A 24,127-nucleotide genomic window follows, 5' to 3' on the forward strand; every position below is an offset into this window, starting at 1 on the left:
GGGCACCGGTGCACCGACCGGCCGCGCAACCGTAGCCTTGGACGCGAGCTCCCTGCATTCTAATCGAGCGGCCTTGCGGAAGCGCGTGCCTCGAACCCGCTCTCGTAACACGGCTCCTTATCAACAGACTCGACAAATCACCACATTGACAGATACCGACTTATCTCTATCACAACGTGTTGGAATCACAAGGAAAATCGCGAATTGTTTTAACTTAAATAGTTATTATACAAAGCCCTGGCGTGAACCGTACTGTAACCTCTTAGCGCTCAAATACTCTGGTGTCAAGTAAATTAGAGAAGTCATAGGAAATAACTACTACGAATCCAATGAATGATCAGGTAAATGAATTACGTGTACTTGCAAGATTCAGGAGACTATCCAAAGATAGTATTATCAATCTGATAGCGCTTAGATCAGTAATCAGTATAATTTGGCCAACAGTACAAAGATTGTTTTAAACTAATTACATTTTGTGACGTAAAACGCTTTAAAGAGATAATATGCTAAAATCAAGTAGGATGATCAAACAGTGAACTGGCTGTTATTCTTCAGACGTGTTATGTGTGAGTCGGAAGATGTACCTTAAACTATAAATAAAATTACTTACGGCATAGTCTGAAGTTTCATGTATGTATCCAACGGCAAAGACTCTAAATCTTTGTGGTTTACATTAGTACCGGACAAACGCCTAGCCGTTCTCATCCAGCTACCTTTTTGTCTTCTAAAGCCTTTCTCGCTTTTCAACAATTGTAGGTGGCGTTTTACTATATCATGCCACTTCCACTTCACTGTAGCTGGAGAATCACTAGCGGCGTCTTCTTTGCATATTTGCAAACTGTCACTAAATCTTCTCATGTTTTGGAGATATATTTCGTTAGATTTTGGCGGAAGGCTCTTTCGCCTTTCGTCGGCAATAATTATAGATTCTTGTGAATTTTGTTCTGCTATCCATTTTGATATAAAATCATTTTTATCACAGACTTGCATGATCACTGGCTCTTCTTTGGGAGGCGGTGGTATCCAATCCAAACTGACCCATTGACTAGATTTAGGCTTGGATTTGAATATGACATCTACCTCGTCGTCGCAGTCCGAAGAGCCAATCGAACATACGGACGTCTTCTTTCTCGGAAACCGAGAACGGATAGATCTACCAACGGGAATTATATCAGGATTCACACCGCTCTCAGTGTTTTCTTCTTTTCTAACATCCTGCAAACTCTTTATACACTCAATATTAACATAAGAGTTTTCGGAGCACGAAGAGTCAAGACTAAACCTAGGGGTACTTCGATGCACAAGCTTAGACCTAACAGTCACTTCCTCATTGCTGATTTCTGTATTTCCACCGCCAGTTTCGCGTTCGTTGGTCAACGAAATTCTTCGTTCATTTGATATGTCGTTTTCCATTTCAATTATTTTAGTCATGCTTGGAAAGTTGTTTTCTTTTTCAACTTCCATTATTCTAGTTAATCTTTGATGACAATCTTTGTCTAACGATTCTGTACTATTCGTAATAGTAGAAAATGAATTATCCTCATTCAGTTCTATTATTCTAGTTATTCTTTGCAATGTCTCATTTTCTCCATCGATATGAACAGGTGAAGGTGCCTTGTCATTTTGAAATTCAATAATTCTTGTAATTCTTTGTGAATGTTCTTTTTCTGATTCTATATTTACTGAGGTTATGTCGTCTAACTCTATAATTCTCGTTATTCTTTGAGGATAATTATTTTCAGTTAATGAAACTGAAGACTCTGATGTATTTGACTTACAATTATCTTTTACAGTTTCTTGGGGACTATCCTCAAATTCTTTCATTTCTAAAATATCAGAAGAACTCAAAAATGATGACTGACTGTCTATCATTTTTGTAGTTGTGATATTACATCTTTCAATCGTTACCTTTTCTTCTCTAGAATTGCTGCGGCTCTTAGCTTTTTGTAAGGCGCTTTCAGTGAGAAAAACACAAGGCACTTCAACTTGCATGGACATTTTTCGTCTGCGGGTTGAGATTTCTTTTTCTTGATTAATGTCATTGTCGACATCTTCAGGAACCGCCGTATGCGGAAGGACAATAGGTGTTCCTGCTACCATACGCAAAAAATCTGTAACAGCGGCTATATGCGCTCCTGTTACTGCTCCTTGTAACTTAACACCGGATACTTGGTGAGGCACAAGTTGATTATCGCGGATACACCATACTACGGGCAAAGCCCCTTCAGACACCATCGTCGTTAAGGTCCAATGTTCGTTTCGATATTGTCTCTACAACCAACAATTGTTTGAATAAATTCAACAATAACTAACAACTTATCACAATATTTAAGTAAGTTTTAATTCACTGGCGCATTTCCGGGCTACGTCCTACACTCCGAATTTGAAAAAAGTACAAGTAAGTGTGCACATAGATTTGTTGTCGAAGAGTCGGCATAGCGCGAACGCGGCGCGGTACGGGTGGTGGAGCGCGGCGAGCGTGCGCGTCCGGCAGAGGTCGCGAGAGATAAGGCGGTGAGAGTCGCACGCGCACCACTGCCGCCCGCCGCACGCCCCGCCACGCCGCAGCACCATCACCTTCGATCATACATCAATTTTCATCCGATGCACTCCTCGAGGGAATTATGTAACGGTATGGATAACCCATTTTAACCGTTAACCAACCTAGTCAAAACACGATTAGGCGGTTAAAAAGATCGAGTTTCCTAAAAAGCTTTAAGAGACTTTAGTTTTCATACAACTTATTGTCGTTGGCACTTTGACCAAGGTAAAACACTTTTAAAGTTACAGTAAAGAAAATATCCATAAAACGTTTTTGAGTCTAGACCAAGACCGATGCCAATTGTTACTTGTCTTGCAATCTTCAATTTATTTACATAAAATATGCAAGGACTGGAATTCAAGTAGGTTTGCTACGGTGACGTAACAAATACGTACCAAAATTAGTAAAACAATCGTCGACCACGGACGTCGTTTATAGTCATTATCAACAATTTAGATGCTCGGTGATTAATAACTTATACTGTTTTCAATATTGTAAATGGAATCGAATCTCATTGTTGCAAGCTAAGTAGGCAATCGAGAGCAGAGAGTTGTAAGTCACCCCATCTGATGTGGGGTCATCCTGTCGCGTACAGTTAGGCCGCTTTGTGTTGGCCCTATTCGTGTCAGGGCGGTCCATCACTCAGTCGTCGCGCCGGCCAATGCAATACCGCAAGCTTTATGCAAGCCCACCTTCTTGTTTGTAATATTCTGAGTGCCAACAGAACCTCGAGAGTAATTCAAGTATTCAACATTGTTTTCCTAATTCCAACTAATCATTTAGCATTTACTCAATTACGTGGTCCAAATTATTTCTAATCCTCTATACTGTAATAGAGAAATTAGTACGCGAATTTCAGTTAAATTGTTTATTAACACTGCTAAGGCTGTCGTCCAAAGGCATTAAGAAAGCAATAAGGTAATTAATAGCAGCTAGATAAATAGAGTTAATGCGCATAGATAGTGGCTACAAGTATACACATGTAACACCGTCATGCGCAAATGCCAGTGGACAGTTAGGCTCGGCGCCAACGCAGCTTGCGATGCGCCACCCGTATCTGGGACGGGCAAATCAAGTATTAATTACCCATACGACGCTTAATGAACCCTTATAGTTAACCGTGGAAGACAATCAAACATTCCTTCAAAATGAATGTGCTTGAAAAAAAAATGAGTTTTAACGCCGCATTTCAGTGACGGTCAAAGTAAGTTTTTATCATAGGAGCTTTTTTGATGAGTTTTGGAGTAGTCTATGGAATAAATATGAGGTGGCAATCACGGTAGGACCAGGGGGGTATTCGATGTTAGAGGAACCACTTCAGCTAGCATGGCTACATTTAAAATATAAAATGTAGATAGGGAAGTGACCATAACTGTATTCTAAGATATTGTGCGTAGGTGTGTGCACGAGTGATTATGAACGACCTCTCAGATGCAGATAGCAAACAAACTCTCGCATCAGTTTCGACGAATCGCTTTCCGTTCATTGGAACGTTCGGTTTGGGGAAGTCCAACGGTCGGCTACAGGAAAAAAATATTATTTATTCAGATAAAGAACATGGATCGGATGCACCGAACAATAGGCAAACAACAGACCTTGGTACTGTACGATGTTGCATATGCTACCCGCTCCTATGAATTAGAATTGACCAAAAGGGAAGAAGTATATTTATTAGTGTCGTAGAACATTTTAAATATAAAGTCGTCTTCGTTATATAAACGGAAGTATCAATTCGTTTAGATGCTAACGACGTATGAATTAATTTTGTCATAGGGTTTTTTGTGTTGATATATCAAACGGTTACGACTTAATTTTTTAACCAAAGGTCATCTTTCTTTTTATATTGTAATTTGGAAAAGGCCTGGAAAACATTCCTTACTTTTAAAAAATTGTGCCATACTCAAATAGTAATTGAAGTTCTGTAAATAAAGTCTTTTAATTTTCTTTAGTTTAATGCGACATTGAAATGTGTTATGTATGTATATGGAAATATTTTTCTTGATTTTGTGTTGAGGAAATAAATAAAATTCGTTTTTAACGTTGTTTCAAAACGAGGGCAAGGACGAAAGCGCGTGTGTGTCACAGTTAATTCACTGTGTCGGTCGGGTTTTTTGCACGAGTATTAAATTCATTTGCATATTTTCGATGCATTTCAAGTGACGCGTGAAGTGTTATTTGGATGTATAATATAATAAGAGATACCTTACGTACCTAAACGAATAATTCCTTAAAGTTTTTCAAGAAGGAACCAAGAAAAAAAAAGCTAGAGGAAAGTTTGCAATAAATTGCAACTAGAGCATGCACTCTCATTGGGTCATTCATATACGTAGAAGATACAGATGCGTATTTATTACATCTGAAAACTAGGTCTCACGTACAACGCCGTGCAGAATCCGAAACACTATTTGTATTTTAATGCAAAATGAAAATTCATTCACCCCAGCTTGTTAAGTAACTTGGTTGCTACGCAAAATTCTAAGTTAATGCGCATTCCTTGAAAGTGAACATTAACATAATCGTACAGAAACTTAATTGACAAGTTAATTACATAATACTACAAATAATCGTTGTTTAAATACCAATAATATCAGTACTTATTTATAATCATAAGCTTTAATACTATTTATGCTCATAGAAGAATACAAAATACGCAAGATAAATGTTCATATAAAATGTTCACATAGCCGGTAAACAAGGATGACATACAAATGAAGATTTCTCTGCGCGTGTGTATTAATGAGACGCTTTAATGACGTGAAGGTTGTCGAATTTGTTACTTATTGTATAATGTCGGCCAGTGATAGCACGGTTCGAGGAAGCAAGCGGTCAGCGGCGTCGCCGGCTCGGCGCTGGCGCCATGAGATGGCGCCCGCCCGAGTAATTCGCGACGCGCGATTTTTTCTCCGCATCATAAAATTATTAACCGTACCCCCGTGCAAAGTTATAATTGTAACGCTACCGTTTGATTACTCATTGCATTGATAAATGGAAGCAAACATGTCGTCTGAATGCAGCTAATCAGGCAAACAAGCGGGTAATTCGAATTGAGGCTATTGTATTATAATCAAATGAAGCACGACTTAATTGCACATGAGGAGCTCGTGTTCAAACACATGTTTGTGATATTAAAAGTGTAAGGATATGTAATCATCTATTTTAAACAGAAGCCAAGTTAGCGTGTGATGACACGTGCAACAACAAACACCTCGATCGTCATTAGGATCTTGTATAGGTAACTAATTAGCAAGGCAAGGATGTGCAATTTTATTGCCTGATGGCTATCGGTATAAGTTTTATCATTATAATCAATTAATTTTGTACCTACTTAGTGCAAAATCTTGCATAGATAAATGTGCATTAATTAAACATTTAATTACTGTGTCCAAGAATTTTCGAATTAATATTGTGTCGTTTAAACACAGGTTTATTGAAACTTTGTCATTGTGGGTTACATGCAAATGACAAATCCTACAAAGACATGGCCGTAACTAAATCTGAAGATTTCACAAGCGTTCTGCTTGCTTGCTAAGTATTTACAGATGTTATTGTTGTTATCTACCTTTATTAGTATACATTTATGAGTGAATTGTTTTTACAACCTTGTCAAAGAATAATATAACAATTAGTGAGCAGACATCGTTACTTTAAACCAGGGACCGTACAACCCCGAATATAAGTTAATTCTTTCGAAAGTGTTACAGGTTAAATGGCTGCAGTCAATAAAAGTGTTATCTCTTGGTAGTGATAGCCTTTTCAAAACCCTAACGTTCGGGTAACCCTTTCAATAAGTTAACAAGTACAAGATGTTACCGGCTCATGTATGATATGCAATTGAAGTAGATAACCCTTTGAAAGGGTTTTTCAGGGTTTTCAAAGGGTTTTAAATCAAATTATTTTAAATTACGTTGGAGAAGGGGAATAGATTTTGACCTTGAAATGGAATCATTTACAATTTTTCATTAGTGTTTCTTACTCGTCTATAATATTCTCTTGAGCGCAGTCGGTTACAAAAGTTTTCGTTGTTACTGTTGTTGAGTTTTATTAGTATTCTTAATTTTATAATTAGTGTTTGATTGTTTTGTGTATAGGTAAATACATGGGTTAATTGAAAATAACCGTTTTTTTCACGATTGTACATGCGCTAAAGTTTTTTATTTTTTTATTAATAAAACCTTACCGCAGACTTGGGGGTCCGCGCTTTTATTAAGATTTTGTACTTAATTATAATTGTCGCCGTCTTGGTCTCACAAAACTTATGTCTACTGACTTCTAGTCTTATGACTATGGGAGTCCACCGCGTATTTATGTATATATATATATATATATTAATAATTTTATTATACAATACTCTATACACATGGACTTAGTTTGACAAGATTATGGGACAGGAACGGATTGGGGATTGGTCCCGCTTGAACCCGTTGGCTAAAATTGAGGCCATAGTGCGCACCTTTGTCTTCGCCCTATCGCCCAATTGGTGCGCAAGCTTTCCTCTTAGATCTTTGGCCGCTTCAGTTGCCGTGGTGGCTACGACATCCCTCCCCTCGTCGAAGTCTTTCACTACCCAGGTACTTTTGCCGCACCCCGGCACCCCATTTACCCATCTGATATTGGGTACCGCCCAAGCTTCCATCGATGCTGAGGTGTCTGAGGTCCCAGAAACGGTCTGTGCCATTTCAAGGATACTAACCTCCAGCATGATTTTGGTACATTTGGCGGTAACCACTATTGGGTCATCGTGTGGCGTCTGGACTTTTATTTTGCCGGTTCGCTCCGTTGCCTCTTCGTCCAGGGCCACGAAACCGCTCTTTGCGCTGTAGGCGGCCATGTACGACCCCGTCATTTCCCCTGCAATGACTTGGGAGTTGGCGTTGTCGCCCACCGCCGCCTCTGCGTCCTTGAGCAATACCCGGAGCAGACCCTCATTTTCTCGACGGAAGGTCAGCATGATCTTGATGCAAGTTCTAAGGTTTACCTCCTTTGTGACCCTTACAACCGCAACGTACTCCAGGAAAGCTCTTTTGACATGGTCCGTGGTGCCAAACTCATCGCGAGGGTCGGTGGGCGACCTGCCCCTTGTCCGCTCTTGTAGGCTTAGGCTTCGGCGGCTCGGGCTCTTTGGGCTTTTTTCGGAAAAACCGCTCCACTGCTGATTCCTGTTTCGCTGTTGGTGATTTGCGACTGACCGATGGGAGCGTTTTTGCTGGGCTCTCTCAGACCTGCTTTGCGCAGTTGGACTTTTCGTGGGACTCGTCGCGCCGCCGTTCGTGGGACTTTCCGCGGACTTTATGGAAATTCAAGGTTTCCCCTCTGTCCTCGTATACTACCACCTCATGGTGTTCCGAGGCTTTTAAACAGCCGAAGCGGTCTGTGACGTCACCCCTTTTCCATCCAACTGCCATCGCGTCTACGCTTATGGTGCGAGCCGTGGCTGGCGCTTCTCCTTCTGTCTCTGCGATCTTTTGCAGAAGTGAGCTCGAGTATTGTGATCCTCTGGCATTTGAATCGCAATAATCGGCATCGGTGAGAGGCTACTTCCAATTGAGGCAGTGCATGGTACTTGCTGCCTTTATTGGTTGTCTTGGTGGTGCAATCATTGAACAGGGCGGCGAGGCCTGGTGCAATGGTTATTCGAGCTCCAGCTCGACTCGAGCCTATGCAGAAGCCTATTTTTTCCGCTTCCCTGTTCATAAACAAGGCGACTCCACGCAGTCTTATGCCTGGCACTCCGTGTCCTCCGAATGCCAGAAGTTGTGCGATGGGCTTGGTACTTGGTGCTGACTGTTGACTGGTGGGTGATTTCTGTGTTTGCGCTGGTTGTGAGTTGGTGTTAGTAGGTCCTTTGTGTGGTTGTTAATTCTGTGTGTGTTGAGTGTATGATAATCGTTTGTCTGGTTGTCAGTTCTGCAGGTGTCTGTTCTGTAGATGTTTCGAGTATGGTTGTAGTTTGTGTGGTTATCGGTTGTGTGGTTGTTGTTAGTGTTGTTGTTGACGTTATATGTGGTTATATGGTGGTGGTGTGTATGGTTGAAGGTGTGGTGGTCGTGGCGAGTGTAGTGACTGCGCTGGTTTCAGATGGCGATCTGTTCTGATTTCGCGGAATACGGTCCGTTTTGTTGGCCGCAGCTGCGACTATGGCTACTTTGATCGCGAAAGCAAGAAATGGTTTCCTAGTAGCCGGTTTCCCCATGATCGTGTTTAGTGTGGACTGACTCGGTTTCGATCGTGTGTTCCAGTTCCATTCTGTCGTGGCAGAACCTTGGACACTCGAAAAGCAGGTGCCAGACTGTTTCATCGCAGCTGGGGTCACAGACGCACCAGGGACTGTTTTTGAGTTGGAATCTGTGGAGATACGCTGAGAATCCTCCATGCCCAGTTAAGATCTGGATGTATGTCGGTGTAAGGACAGCTTCTTTAAGTGTTCTTTTTGCCGCAAGGACATTTGAAAAGAACACTTTTGTGACCGCTCCTGTGCTGCAGGATTCATATCGCGCTTGCCACTTTCTGATGGTCCCCTTATTTTCCTTCTCACGTACGATACGAGAACTTTGTTGTACTCCGCTGTATTTTCTGTCAGAGCGGCCTCCTTGGCCAACTGGTCCGCTCTCTCATTCCCTGGAGTTTCCACGTGGGCCCTCAGCCAGAAGAATTTCACGTCTCTGCCCTCCTCTCTGGTATCTCGGACGCATCTCTTTATCTGGAGTGCCAGGTGATGTGTGACAGACGGACTCCTCAGCAGCTCAAGCGACGATCTGATGCGCTAAAGTTCGCAGAGCCTATGTTCAGACTCACCAAGATACAACGGCCATATTGTAGTTTAGAACTTTAAAGTAAAGGCACGAGATATAAAATTTCAATATTTGTAGTCCCAATGGGTAACTCTGTTACAGTCGTTGAAGGGGTAACCCGTTCAAAACGTCCTACGACAAAAAAGTGTAACCCATTAAGAATGGGTTTTTGAATACACAGGTATCAAATCGAAAGGGTTTGAAAGAGGTTTTCTATTGATAAGGGTTTTCGTAAAAAAGTGTAACAAATATAAAATTGGTTCTAAAACAACACTTTGTTAAAACCCTATCAAAAACCCTTTCAATGGGTAACCAAAATGGTCCCTGCTTTAAACACAAAGATGATAAGATGAACAAAGTTGCGGACGTTTTTACTTTATGAATATTAAACAAGGAAAACACAGAATTTTCGCGCGCATACATATATTTCCGGAAAACCTGTTAAACCTTGTCAGAATTTTAAACATTTTCCACCCTAAGACTGCTGTCATTTCCTAAGAAAAGCTGTGTGAAATATTGAACCAAGTAAACAATTAACTGCTGCTTATAAAATTGAAAGGAAAATTAACAAATGAAGTATACAATTAGTACCGAGCATTGTATTGAAATGATTACGTGCTACAGGTATAATTATATCTCTAGATAGACAATAAATAACACAAGAGCTACCGTTCAGTTACGGCCCGTTCCATCTGAATTTTGTTTTACAGTAGGGAGAAATTCACCATCGACCCAACCAATGTTCGGGAGGAAGATTCACAAAGATAATTGCACATTTTTAGCACTAATGTGCAACTTAATTTGCCTGTCGTAACCATCTCGAAGGTACGTCAATCTGCAGATTACGGTTTAAAGCGTTCTAGACGCGGGTGTAGAAAGTTGCTTGCGGCGCGACTCTGCGGCGCCCGCGCATGTCCTGCGATCCGCATTCTCCCTACCAAGCTTTAAATAAAACTAAAAAAATAAAAGCAACATCGTAAAATACAGTGTATCGCGGAGTAATGACTTTAGAAGATTAAGTAGGGAATAGAGAAGGCCGTACCTCGATTGAAATAAAACAAGTCGAAGAAGACTTCGCAACGCCAGAGGACATTGCGAATGAAATCTTAAGTTTATTTAGTTACGGTTATTATAATGAAATACAATGGGACACGATAGATGAAATGATAGATAAATAGTTAAATGTAGCTTACATTTGAAATCTCGGTTCACGTGGTTCCCGGCAAAGAAATGTAATTTCCTTAAGAACAAAATGAAATCCAATAATCACTGTGAAGTTTATAAATTAATAATAACTATGTATTTATTCGATTCTTTTAATGAATTTTCGATACCGTATCGAAACATATTTTACTTTACAGCCTAACTGCACACTCATCTTGTGTCATTAATCTTGCGTTTCTCCTGTCGAGGATACAATCTTTCTTTGTAAAGGGAATTATGTATTTTTATTTTATGTTATGAATGCATAACTGTGAAGTCGTTCTGGTCAAACACCTGAAAATTACGTAACGGCGTCGATAGTTTGTGGAGTTTAGATCCAAAATGGAAAATACAACAATGGCTGACTATTGTACAACTTGGACAAAGGACAATAGTGAAGTGAAAAGTTGAGTCTCTCGATTTCTTGAAAGAGAAGCCTTAACCTACATTTCAAAATGATTACAAAGGAATGTCACGAAGTGAGTAGCAAAACAGTGTTTAGATAATGGTGGTGTATAAACAATCGCATCTGCGGTCGGTGCGCGGCGGCGCGGCTGCGCGGCGGGTCGATGAACGACCTAGCTCAGTGTGAGGCTGTTTCCTCGGCGGCGGAGTGTGGACCCGCCCCCGTTTCGTGTACCACACCACAATAAACAACGAAAATATTTTCAAAACAATAAACTAATGTAAGATCGTAATCACACAGTACCACAATTTATGAACGATCATAATTTTACTTTTGTCCAGTCCTGTGTTCGATGCACTGATAAATTTTAAATACTAAGTGCTACTATCAACCGAGGCAACTATGGTTTAAAAATTAAATGGCTTGTACAATTTCAAGTCTAAAACTCAGTAATTTAGATGAGATTCTGTTCAAGAGATTTTTTTTGTGGTTGTAGCTGAGAAGAATTTTACAATGCAAGAACTGACTGATTACGTCAGATTACTAAACTTTGTGACGAGATTAGATTTTGAATCTTTCCCTGCGTATTAATTATGTTCATGGCGTGTTACATTATCTTATACATGTCTAAAAAAAAGTGACAAAAAATCTGATTACTACTACGTAATGAGTAGTTTATGGCGTAAGACGAATGATGTTTATATCTGAGGGTTTAATGAACGACCTCACTTACACTTTTGCTGACATGTCGTACCGGACATATCAATACTCTCTAGGCAATAATAATTACATTCGCATTAGAGTGGTCCACGGTACACATACCAGTTTCGGTGACAAGTCGCAGAACTCTCACTTGCGGATGTCGCATCGCATCTCGTGTGCACGACGCTCCATTACCGATAAATTGGCACTAGCAAAAAATATCATTTTCGCTGTACGTTGACGTTCATACGTTTCTAATCACATCATATCTGGGTCAGCGGAAATTTACGACGCGAACGATTCACTGAAAGCCTTTTACATCACATCTCGACGACGGACACCTGGTACTACCAGGATCCGATCTGCATGAGGCGTACCACGCACGCTAATTGGTGGGATTTTTTTTCAACATGGTTCGCTAACTAAAATCGAATTACCGATTCAAGATCATTTAAATTTAAATTAGTAATTAAGATTATCAACTACGACATCGAGACTCAAGACTTATTAGGAGACAGTGAAAATGTAATGAATGACAGGCGCATTCGAGATCATTAGATAGGTATGCAAGAGAAAAAAAAACTGGGAACAAGAGAAAGTGTTCATAAAATAACACAGTGAGACACTGCATCAAGAATGATCAATAATCAAGTGTGGGTGCGTACATCAGTGCAGTGATAATTGAAAGTGCCATCTCTTGCAGGCACTCTGTACCAGATAGAATGTATGTCAAGTCGTTTTCACGGTCTTGGCGTGTTCTATACAAAATTGACCATGACTTGGGATGGGCGCATGTCGCGCTTGCGTAGGTGTCTTCAAACATTATCCATTCAATATAGTCTCATTATTACGATCACAATTGCTTCGATGCTTGATTTATTAACAGTTGTAAGAAGTCTGCTTCTTATAACGTTTTAAATTGGTTTTCAAGAACCGGCAAAATAATACACCTGACACCGCATGAATACTAGGAACTTACTGTTGACACAGCAAATGTATTACGAACTGTGTTTTGCCCTAATTTGAAGTAATTTTGTTGTGGAGTGTTGGTGCACTCTAGGGAGGTACCTTAGGCACGCACGCAGCATTACGCAGAACTCGAAAGCAAGGGAAACTACTTTGCGACCATTCTGTAATCTGCCCAACATGGTCATTTCAATTTCGTCATATCTGGACACTTTCTAAAGAAACTGCAACATGTAAGTAATAACTGTGGCAGACAAGACGCAGCCTAGCTTCCAGTGGAAACATGCGATAATAAGGTGTAATTGCACACCACCTCTGTGACTATATTTAGCAGCAAACGCTCTGGAACTAGCTGCGCATGCGACTAGTGCAATTACGTAAAGCGGTTGAGCCATTTCTAATCTAAAAATAATCGTAGGCTTTGCAGACATCGGCGCCACTGGGATCGTACGAGAAAGTAAAGACAATTATTTCTCATATCATACAAAGTTGAATATGATGTGTAATTGTGATTCCATGAATAGCTTTGTTTACACTCGAAAGCCCAAGCAAATATTTTACGAAAATGGGATACGATTGATGATGTTCTATAGATGACTGAAGTTAGATGATTACAATAGGCCGGCTACGCGGTGTCATGTATGTTGCCACAATAGCCTGTTGTGTTCAACGTCGAACTGTAGACAAAGGCTGATGCTACACAGGAAAGATACGAACGAAACGTCTAGGAAAGAACTGAGATACATGTTAATTACTGGGCTCTTCATAAAATAAACTGTACATAATATTTTGTAGGGAGGTGACACTAATACTTTACAGCAGTTAAGTATATCCGTGACGTGGACTAATACATCAGTGGCGCCGGTTAATCGTTCGTCTGCGCGTGCGACGGTGCGATGCGAATTTTCCCCAGCACTCGTACCATTAGGGAAGCTATCATTACCGCGGCGACAGGACTGATCACCGGTTACAACCGGCTTACGACTTGACATTTAAATACTCACGTGTAAATTGCATTTTAATTACGTTATTAATGTTTAGCACATACTTATTGATTGATTTCAAAATATTTCTGGGAGTCCTAAGCGTACAGGGTAAGTAACACGACAACACGATTAAAGGTGCAGTATGCCTAGTTCAACGTGTGAATGAGGGGCAACATACACGCGACACATCGTCTGCACCGACCTTAATTGCACGTCTGATCTGGGTCACTGCTCTCTCTTAAATCAATCTTGAAAGCCCTATAACCCTACTTATCAACATTGGACGATCCGCCCTGCACGTGAACGTTACTCGCGTACCTTATGCAACCAGTCACTGACCTCTTCGACTTGTTTGTGTTGGAATTCATTCAATGATAGGATTTCGTGATGAGGGACACACGCTAATTTCGAGTACAGTTATTTACAACTGATCGTATACTTTTTGAAAGACAGCAATGTTTTGACTACGCGTATGTCATATGATGTAAGATTTCCATAGAAATAAATTATTCAATTAAAGCAGATACATAATAATATGCAAAAGAAAATATTGATAAACATCTATGAGAAAAACTGCCTATTGAACTCAAGTATTTAGGTGTGGCAGAGAGAAAGACGCGCCCTAACTAAGTATCCATTTAAAACCACATTAATGTTCACCTAGTGTAGGTTTACAACGTTGTTAGCTTCGCTTGAGGGACGGGAGCAGGGCGGTGAACTCAAATGCATCCTGTATCCAAAGTCGGTGATGTCGGCCAACTAACTATCTTTACTAGGAAATGTGGGTTTTTAGAAGCCAGTGTTAGTAGCACACCCCGGCTCACTCATCTTCTTGGTCAGGTTAATCGGTCGCTTTTTGTCTTTCTATAGTTCCAATTCTTTCAACTAAGCACGTTGAATAAAGTGGGCCTTGTTCTAAAAATAATTAAATACCTCCTCATTCTGTATGAACGGATAATATTTTGCATAGCTATTTCAAAATTTTGCAGCAATATTTACATTAAGTATAGACGATAAGCATTCATTAAATTAACATAATATACGGGTAATAAACCTTACATATACCCACATGACATTTGTACTGTATTACGAGGACACTGAATCCACAATCATCTTCCATCTCATAAGGACCTAAATACGCAATAATATGCAAAACTAGGAATTGCAGGATCAATAAATAGAATAATTTACACAGATATATGTGTCGATAGTGGTTATTGTCCGCGTAAATGTAAAATGTTTATTGATAATGGTCGATCAGAATGCGCTGGCGCAGTGTCGTATGTCGGTTGCCGTCGCGCCCGATTCACCGAACCGGCTAACTTCCTGCAGCACAAGCATGCGCCATGAATAAACACATCTTCCAATACGACCGACACCACTATTCATATTACTTTGATTCTTTGCTTACGAGAATGATTGCTACGATAAGTGATATTTTCCAAGTTCACTCTCATAAAACAATAATCGCATACATTGAAAACGTCTGCTGCATGTCAGAACTCTCAGTGTTCTCAAATACTTAAGAGCGATAAAATGTTTGTTTTGTTGGCTCCAATGGTTTTATTCAAGTCATCAAGCATACCGTTAAGTAAGCTGCAGCTAGGGAATAGCTATTAGTTGGTCGTCGGTGTGTTAGCGGTACGACAGCCACATACAAAGCGTAGGAACCTCGCCATTTTAATATTTGCCATACAATTTATGTGTTTGACTAGGAAACGTTTTCCGGTAAGCCCCCCGCGTTTACACGGACCGCATTAACTATTGTTTATTTTCGTGTATGTAACAATGATTCAGCGGACTTCAGTGCAAATAAGCAAGTCAAGCAACACGTCGCGTATTGTCTCAAGGGTACTCAAGGACCGCTTAAAATTCAGCAGTAATTAACAGTCTTAGTGCTGCTTGTTGCAGCTGACCTCGTTTGTGAAGCCAGCGTTCAGCTCGTGCGGAACGCGATGCAGTTTTAATTACCGAGGCCGTCTTTCGCGCAACTTTAATTGTCGTTCTGTCTGAAGGTGACTTTTCTTCCCATCAAATATAAGTGTCTAACAATTGAGTTCCGTTTCATACGGGCTCGGTAACTATGGAAATAAGCCAGCAATTCTTGGATGCATACTGACGTCGGTTTCTATGAATGACCATTTTTTTTTCTATAAGCTATAACTAGTGACGTCAAAACCATATCTGAGATCTCATAAATTTTTATCATGGACATTGTTACGCGCCTTGAGTTATGTCGCACTGCATATTGTATTAATGAGACCACATCTTATAATTTTATTTTATGGAAGCTCAATTGTGAGTAGCGTGATCATAGTGTACTCCACGGTGATTGATGTTTGTCCTTCACGATTCACTACCTTTGCTAAAGGGGTATCGGATGGAGCAAGCAAACAATCAACTCACAACGCGACACAAAGGTTTGTGACGTCAATATCCACTCTGCGGTCTTATAATATCGTGATAAACGTGAGTTCAACTGTCTAGAGCGTTATATCAATTTGAATAAAACTCATTGAATACAAAAAGAAGCCTGAATGAAATCCGTCAAATCAGTCTCACGGCAAAAATGTCTCGACGATTATATTATCAAACGAACGTTGTTAAACGAGTTGTGCAGATCACGTTGAAATATTTTACATATGATTAAAATTCCTTTCTTCTTGTCAATAATTAATTTTGTGAAGTCTTGTTAGCATATCGCATTGGTTATAAAATCCATTCGTGGTTGGTACTTCTTTCAAACATATCCACTTAGCTTATTATGTAAGTGACTGATGATAAATAAGAGATAGGCTAATAAATAACGAGACAGCACAGTGTCAAACGTTTACTTTGAGTTATTAGTAAAGTAACTAAGAAGTGCATTATATGACAAATGTTGCTAATAAATATCGACAGACATAACATTATGTGGTCGTAAGACGTGACGTAAAAATAAAAACAAATATTTATTTGAACGATAATTAATCATAACGGTCATGTGAAATAAATAAGTATGATCTGTCACAGTGTTGTACGTCAGTGAGGTGCCTACTTTCGCTTGCAAATTTTCTAGTACGACATCGAGTCCACTGGCTTGTTGCGCAATAGTCAGAAGCGTGGTAAACACTTGTAATTATTATTGTAATAGCGTTCTAATCTAAACGAGGTGCAAGGGGCCTGGGCGTGGCGACTGCGAGAAAGCGCCTTAACGACCCATCTCCGAAGCAGAACTGGGTGCTATGTGCGTTGACAATAGAATAGATACTTAAAAACAATTGTTATGGACACGGAAATCCCGGATACACCAATTCTATGGTTTACAGCATATCTGTCTAACAGTTTACCGTGTTTTTCTTAAAATTGCTAGGCGTTCGCGTTGAACATAGGCCATGTTTGTCTGTCTTTGTGTCACTTTCATTCAATTGGAACCAGTGTGTCACCGGTTCTTATGTTATGCCTTCCATATTCTATCTGTAGGGAGATCGGTGTTTAAGGCACGTTTATGTTTCCATTATATTATTATCCCAATTTCTACTCTGAAATAGGCGTGATGATAGGGTAAAAATTAGTCCGAATTTTAGATACGCCAAAAATATTGGACACGTATTTTTTATTTTACCAAAACATTAAATATTTATTAAGGTATAATTCATCAAAGATTGAGTGGAGGCTCGTGACATCACGTATGTGTACTTAGAAGTGACGTAACACAATTCAATCATGTCGAATCTTCGTTGTTATTTGTTTGTGAGAGAAAATAAAAAATACGTGTCCATTATTTTAGGTTTATCTAAAAGGCGGACTAATTACTTTTTTTAGTCACCATGCCTATTAGTCATATGCATTGTCAAATATTGCCCTTTCAATACCCACAGCGAATGTCTATTTTTTATAGTTATCAATACAAGAATTCACAATTGGGTTTGTTGTCATTCGTTATTGTTCTGTGATAGAAGACTATTATTTTAAGACAATTACAGACATAAATGATGAATTGAATATTCTCAGCATACTGTACTGAGGGTACAGTTGTTAGTCTTAATCCCAAAATATTAACTATGAGTTTACAACTTCACAACTCGGTTTAACAGTCGGCCATGAGGTAAAAATGGCTATAAATCATAATGTTTATTTAAATAACCTTTGCAATGTGTACAGAATGCAGTGTCCTATTAGTTAAAGCGCGAAATAACAAATAGCTGTAACCATGGAATTAATTAATCGTTCCCATTTCTAAGTACTTAGAAACGAATAGGGAAGATAAATGGGAATATAAACGTTGTTCTAATTCGCTATAGTGATGAACAACAGTAAAAATCAATTAGACTACTTAGCCTAAATTAAACCGAGGGATAGATTATTTACAGCACAATAAGGTCATCGATTCTGGAGCTTATTCCGAATGGCGGAAAAAGGTGGTGCCTGGTTTAAAAATATCGAGCCTGTTAACCTATATTAAAACATTGCCCAATCTGTCTGGCTATTTGTTAGCCAATCTATCTGAATCCTTATTCTTCTTGTTTAATAAGGTTGCATACTATTTAACTATAATTGCTATTCTGGTGACAGTGACCTTTTGGGGCTTAATTACTATTGTGGAAGATTGAGCAATCTGCTCAAATGTTAATAGCGTCTTACTGCATGCACAGCTGTTAAGAGTTGTAGTGCATAATGTCATGTATTTTTAATTTAATTACTTGCAATTTCAAAATTCCAGACTTTTCCGACTATTGTTGTTGAAAAGTAGATAAAGCATGGACCGGTACCAGATCATATACAGCTGAATAGCTTTTTGCGATTTCTTTTTGGAATTGAAACGATTGCGAAAATAATAGGTAAGTACTTAGCTCCTTCGCGGAAGCAGTTTTTCTGTTCTTATTTTCAGAACCGCGTCATTGTTCGTGTTATTCGATTACGGATAACCACAACCAGAGTGCCTACGTAAGATAGTTCTTATGATATGCAAAGGTTATGTATGACTCTTGGATGAATAGGTACCAGAAAAAAGGAATTTTCGATGAAATGTTTCTTGCATGGGGCTTTTTACAATGCAAGTTTCCAGGATATTACAGATATAAGAATCATGCGCATTGGGAATATTCTGATTCATCCGTGGCCAAGGAGCAAAAAAATGTAGGTACACGTTAAACAACTTCGCTATTATAATTATTGCAAAGTATTTTTTTAATTGATAAGATTAGATATTCAAATCAGGAGGGCGCAGATGCTGCAGGATTTTTCAAGTTCAGTTACTGTGGCTCTGATAGGAAGGGCTCCAGAAGAAACATGGTAGGTTTTAGTGACTAAAACTCTGACAGACTCTCACGCTGCACCCTCATTTCCATTTTGATTTGTAAGTATGTGTACGGATTAATTTTTGCATCATATTAGATATAGGTTTTTTTAAGTATGTATCACAGAATAATAAAACGATGTTAATTCATCCGGAAATCCGCTGGATAGAGAATGATAGGATTGCTTACGTACCAAGTGAAGGGCTTCGGTTGAAAAAAAAGGGGGAGATCTATGAAGGATTTTATCGTCTCATCTTCCCGATAAAAAATATATATAAATCTAAGTTAGTCATCATCTGCCTAGCTCTTTCACAACTATGTTGGGGTCGACTCACTGTTAGGTACTATCCACAAGCTCCTCAGAAATATTAAGTCTAAAACGGAAATGTTCATTACAAGATTTTTTAATCACTTAATATTTTTCTCTACATTCAATCTAAATATAATTAAAGTAGATTTCGAGCGAAACTCTCATTAACGAAGTTATGAATGTCTATGCTGTAAGCTTAGTAGGACTAACAATTTGTCACTCCTAACAAGTTAATCTACATAATTAAGGTCAATAAAAGCTCCTACCAATAAAGGGGGCGCTATTAGACCGCCAAATTAGTAGAAAGTGTAAACAGATAAATGTTTAATTAATTCAGCCATTATACTAATGAAATTAAGTTACAATAAACTAGTTTAATATTGGTATGCTCACAGGAAAAGCATTTTTTAAATATCTGGCGGAATCTAGACAGATTAAACTAATTAAAGATGAAAGTTCGAATGTCTAAAACTAAGAAAGTATCATAATATCACTATAATTAACTAAAGAATTTCGAAAAGCAAATTGACAGTTTATCATAAAAATAATATTTTATTTTCTAGGTGACGAGGCTCAACTTTAGAGTACCTAAATCTAGCAGTTAAGTGTGATATGCTGGTAGGCTTTATGTTTACATACATACATGTTCATACACAATATAAAACCTTTTCATTATTATGATATATCTATTTATTTATTACTTGTATAGATAGATGACACAAGCACTAGCCTTCTGATAGCGGCTCTCTAGTATTAACTCACATTTATAAATCTATACTAATATTATAAAGCTGAAGAGTTTGTTTGTTTGTTTGAACGTGCTAATCTCAGGAACTACTGGTCCGATTTGACAATTTATTTCAGTGTTAGATAGCCCATTTATCGAGGAAGGCTATAGGCTACTTTTTATCCCGGTATGGGAAGTAGTTCCCACGGGATGCGGGTGAAACCGCTGGCAGAAGCTAGTTAGTTATAATACTGAAAGAATTTTTCAAATCAAACCAGTAATAATTGAGAATAGCGCTTTCAAACACAAAAAAAAAAAACTCTTCAGCTTTTTTATTAAAAAGCTGAAGAGTTTTTTTTTAGTTGCAGATATAAATCTTGTGTATATTAAGGGAATGTTGTAAAATATTCAGCTCTAGTAGTAGAGCACATAAAAGGGTCAAATTATCATAATGCATCAGAGTTCAGTGAGAGGTCAACGCCCCGCTGTTAGCTATGAAAGTGTTGTTCGTATGTGAAACACTGAAATGTGACCTACTTTTCCAGCAACAAATTGTGTTAATGGAATGCACATACAATATTTTATTCAGCCTAGAATTGTTAAATGTTGAGTTTATATGTTAACAAAGGTTGATTTTCTTACAAAACTAACCTGTGCTTGATTTCTGCTTAAATACATGAGGGATTTTTTCAACTCAATACTTCAAAATAACTTTTTTTAAATCAATTTACCAGCTATAGAGAAGTTATTCTTGCACCTGAGTAAAAAGAAGCACATATAACCATCTTCAGGTATGGTCATATGTACTTCTGCACGAAAATCCACCATTTTTGTAATCCGCAGACATAAATAGTAATAGTTAGAACTCTTTTATATTCAACGATTAAATGATGTTTCCTACATATGACACTGATCAGCCTGAAGAAATATACTAACCACAGCTTTCTTACAAGCAATGTATGCTACTATGTTTATTACAGCAATGTTTTACATGACGTAAATGCAATCAAATAATGTTAAAAACTGCTATCAAGTATATGGAAACACACAAATTAAAGTATATTCTGAATGAGGGCAGCTATAAGTGTCAGTGTCCTATAAACTAGAAACATTGACTATTTCGTAACTAGGATATATTGGCTGCCAAGACTTGCCACTACAATTGACTTTTAATCACTTCTGATTACACCATTAACTTCATTCCACTTTTACTTCAAGTACCAACATTAAAAATAGTAGACTCAAACAACAAAAAGGTTGTAAGGTAAGGTCTATGCAGCAAAAAGTAGGCTGAATAGAATATGCAAGAAAAAAAAGGTTACATGATAATGGTAATACCATGTGAAAGTAAAAGGTGTTCAAGACTGCTTTGGAAATTCCACAGTAATGGCAGAAAAAGAGATTTCTAATATAACCTAATCATTAAATTAGTCTGGTTTTTAGTATTAGTCATACAACAACCACATGCTTGCTCCCGTCTTTTATGTGTGCCTAGTACATTTGCATGTTTGAGAACCATAAAATTGAATAGGCAGTTATGTATGAAAAGAGAATAAGTGTGATTTTAGCTTAAACAATAACCTTTCTATGTCATGTTCACAGTCTATTAGCAGTGTAAGTGCTCGCAGTAATGTGAGCATACCAGTAATGCTTTCACTTGAGACTCTGATGAAACATGTTTCATGCCCAAACAACTTGTTTCCAATATGTTTAATATCATTTGCTGTCTATACAATAGAATTATTTCTATATAATAAGATTAAACCAACTTCGATGAAAGCATTGAATCATCTCACTGGTACTGTTGTCCTTATTTTCTATTTATTGATGGATTGTACATAGAGTACCATAACAGGATAGAACAGATCAGTTGTTGACACTTTTACCTATTTATTTATATCCATGTTATAATATTATCAAGGAAACTATAGATTTGACTAAAATACATATTGTGTGTATGTGTATTTCAATAGATGATAATTTCATATTAATTCAAGTTATAGTTTATGAAAAGATAATGCATTCTAGACAACACCAGGTCCTGGTTATTTTAATATTAATGCATACTTGTTGTCCCAATAATTATAGCCTCAGTTCATGTACAACAGTAAACACGTATGACTGGTTAATGCACGTAAAGGAAAAGAAATCGCGCAGGAACCGCTCACTATTGAAATGATTGCATAAAAAACAGATATGATTACTCACGGTTCGGCCTCTATAGATTGCAGGCGTGCGACATAATTCGATGGAATGTAGCCCTCTTGTTTGGTCTTCTTGCTTCTAGCTAGCCACCAGTCACCTTGTGTATCATTAAGGATCTCTAAATGTTCCCCTTTTCTAAAACTAAGGTCCTCATCGGTACGGGCATCGTAATCGTAAAGTGCTACGAATATTCGGGTGGGAGGGACCTCGCTTGTATCTGTTCCCTGATTTACCGTAGATCTAATTGGATCAGGCGGAGGCGTCGGCACTGGAGTTTGAAACTGTCTAGGGTCCTCTTCATGCGGGTTAGCCCTTTCATTTTTGCTTTTAGAATCCTTTTCTCCTGTACTACTAAAACAGTTCCCCATTTTCTCTTTACAAGGTGAGTCTGGTACCACTCGTTTTATGTCAAATCACACACTTGTATGAACCCAAACTATAGTCCAAAGTTTCTATACCTATAAACATTTTATTTTGTCACATTAAAGTCAGAAATTTGAAACGAATAATATGTTTTTATCGTAAACAAAGAACATAAAACTCCGATCGGACATCACCACAGACGGCCATTTTGATGCGCCATAGACAATTTATAAAAATAAACACAGATAATACAATTAACCCATAGAGAAAAACCCAAGTTTGATTATACTTTTATTATTTTATAAGCAAACCCTTGATATAAAATTCTTAGGGACACAGAATCTCTTATATTAGGTTATTATTCTTCCAATGATTTATCTAATGTGGAAAATGAAAAGTTCAATAAATCTTGTAGTGACATCTATGAAGTTTAGTAGTAACTAGTGATACCACGCCATCTACAAGATTTTTTTAAAACCTTTTAGATCAACAAGTAGGACCCACTATCTTGTATTTTGACATCTTTGGCAGTAGATGTCACTACAATTCACTTTACAGAGCGAAACAGCGCGTTTTCAAAATAATACAATGTAGGTCTTTGTATGGTCCAATTTAATTTAATAACTTTGTTTAAAAAATAAGGTTAAGAATGTAGGTATTTCTCTCCACTTTGAAATATGCAGAGCCTTCGGTCCTTGTGAAACAAAAAGTATTAATTGTAGGTATAAATAATCCCATTAAGGGATTTCCATTCTTTTAAATTCGCGAATTTTATTGCTATAATAAGATTGGATATGGAATTGAAATTAGGTATAAGTAGGGACTTACTTTGTATGTCTATGTGTAGGTCTTCGCAAATAGGCAACGTACCGCCACAACAGCTAGGTAACCACATTTGATCTAGCTAATTAGGTACCTAAGTATGTAGGTTCATACTTAACTTTTTTACTTTGTCCGCATTTATTTGGTCAATTAGGTAGGTACCTATTTTCTTACTTCCTCTCAAAATTTTGAAGTCAAGATTCATGAACATGGGACATTCCATGAACTATTTTAATTACCTTTAGATACTTATAATATTTAGGTACACCTTAGTACCTAACTAATTATTTTTTTTAAATGTGTAGGTTTGGCAACACATTAATAAGAAAAGGCAACATAGTAAAAAAAAAACATATTTTATTATTTAGCAGCATAAATCACGTGCCGAGCTAGATATTACTTAGGTACTATTATTTTTACTCAGAAAATTTGCTACGTTGTTCTCATGAAGCTCACTGTTTTTTTTAACATTTTCCGAAGCTTGGAACAGCACTTTATCATAATTAATTTTCTTGAACGGTGGCCTTAAAAACGAGTATCCAAGAATTAAGCAGTCTTAAGAAACTGCAAATTGAAACACAGCAAAGAAATTGATACAAGTTCGTGAAACTTTAATCTTTTAAGTAGATTATCTTATCTGGGTATAAACTTGGTGCATAAGAGCTTTATGACGCTCTAGACTTTGCTTTCTACGAGTAGCTAAGTGTTTGTGATTTTCTTTATCCCCTGGGCCAGCATCGATGAAGATAGAGTTGTGTGTAGTGTGTTGATGTAATCAACAGGGCACGTTTCATCCATATTTAGTACACCTAATAAGTAGGTAAACTT

The 24,127-nt window shown here is 38.1% G+C and overlaps 1 protein-coding gene across 2 annotated transcripts in view; it reads right to left on the reverse strand.

Moving 5' to 3' along the window:
* Src42a (Src oncogene at 42A) overlaps positions 1–22,720 on the reverse strand; it is a 47,061-nt gene extending 24,341 nt beyond the window's left edge. Inside the window, exon 1 of one of the 2 annotated variants that reach the window (XM_021334849.3) lies at positions 22,118–22,720. In XM_021334849.3, the coding sequence (XP_021190524.1) occupies positions 22,118–22,482 (365 nt within the window). In that variant the 5' untranslated portion in view covers positions 22,483–22,720. Of the gene's footprint in view, positions 1–610; positions 2,519–22,117 lie in introns of those variants that run through there. The other variant, XM_021334848.3, reaches the window with a different exon arrangement.
* Positions 22,721–24,127: the final 1,407 nt, after the last annotated feature.

This window comes from Helicoverpa armigera, chromosome 15 (assembly GCF_030705265.1).
Source record: "Helicoverpa armigera isolate CAAS_96S chromosome 15, ASM3070526v1, whole genome shotgun sequence".
Lineage (NCBI taxonomy): Eukaryota > Metazoa > Arthropoda > Insecta > Lepidoptera > Noctuidae > Helicoverpa > Helicoverpa armigera.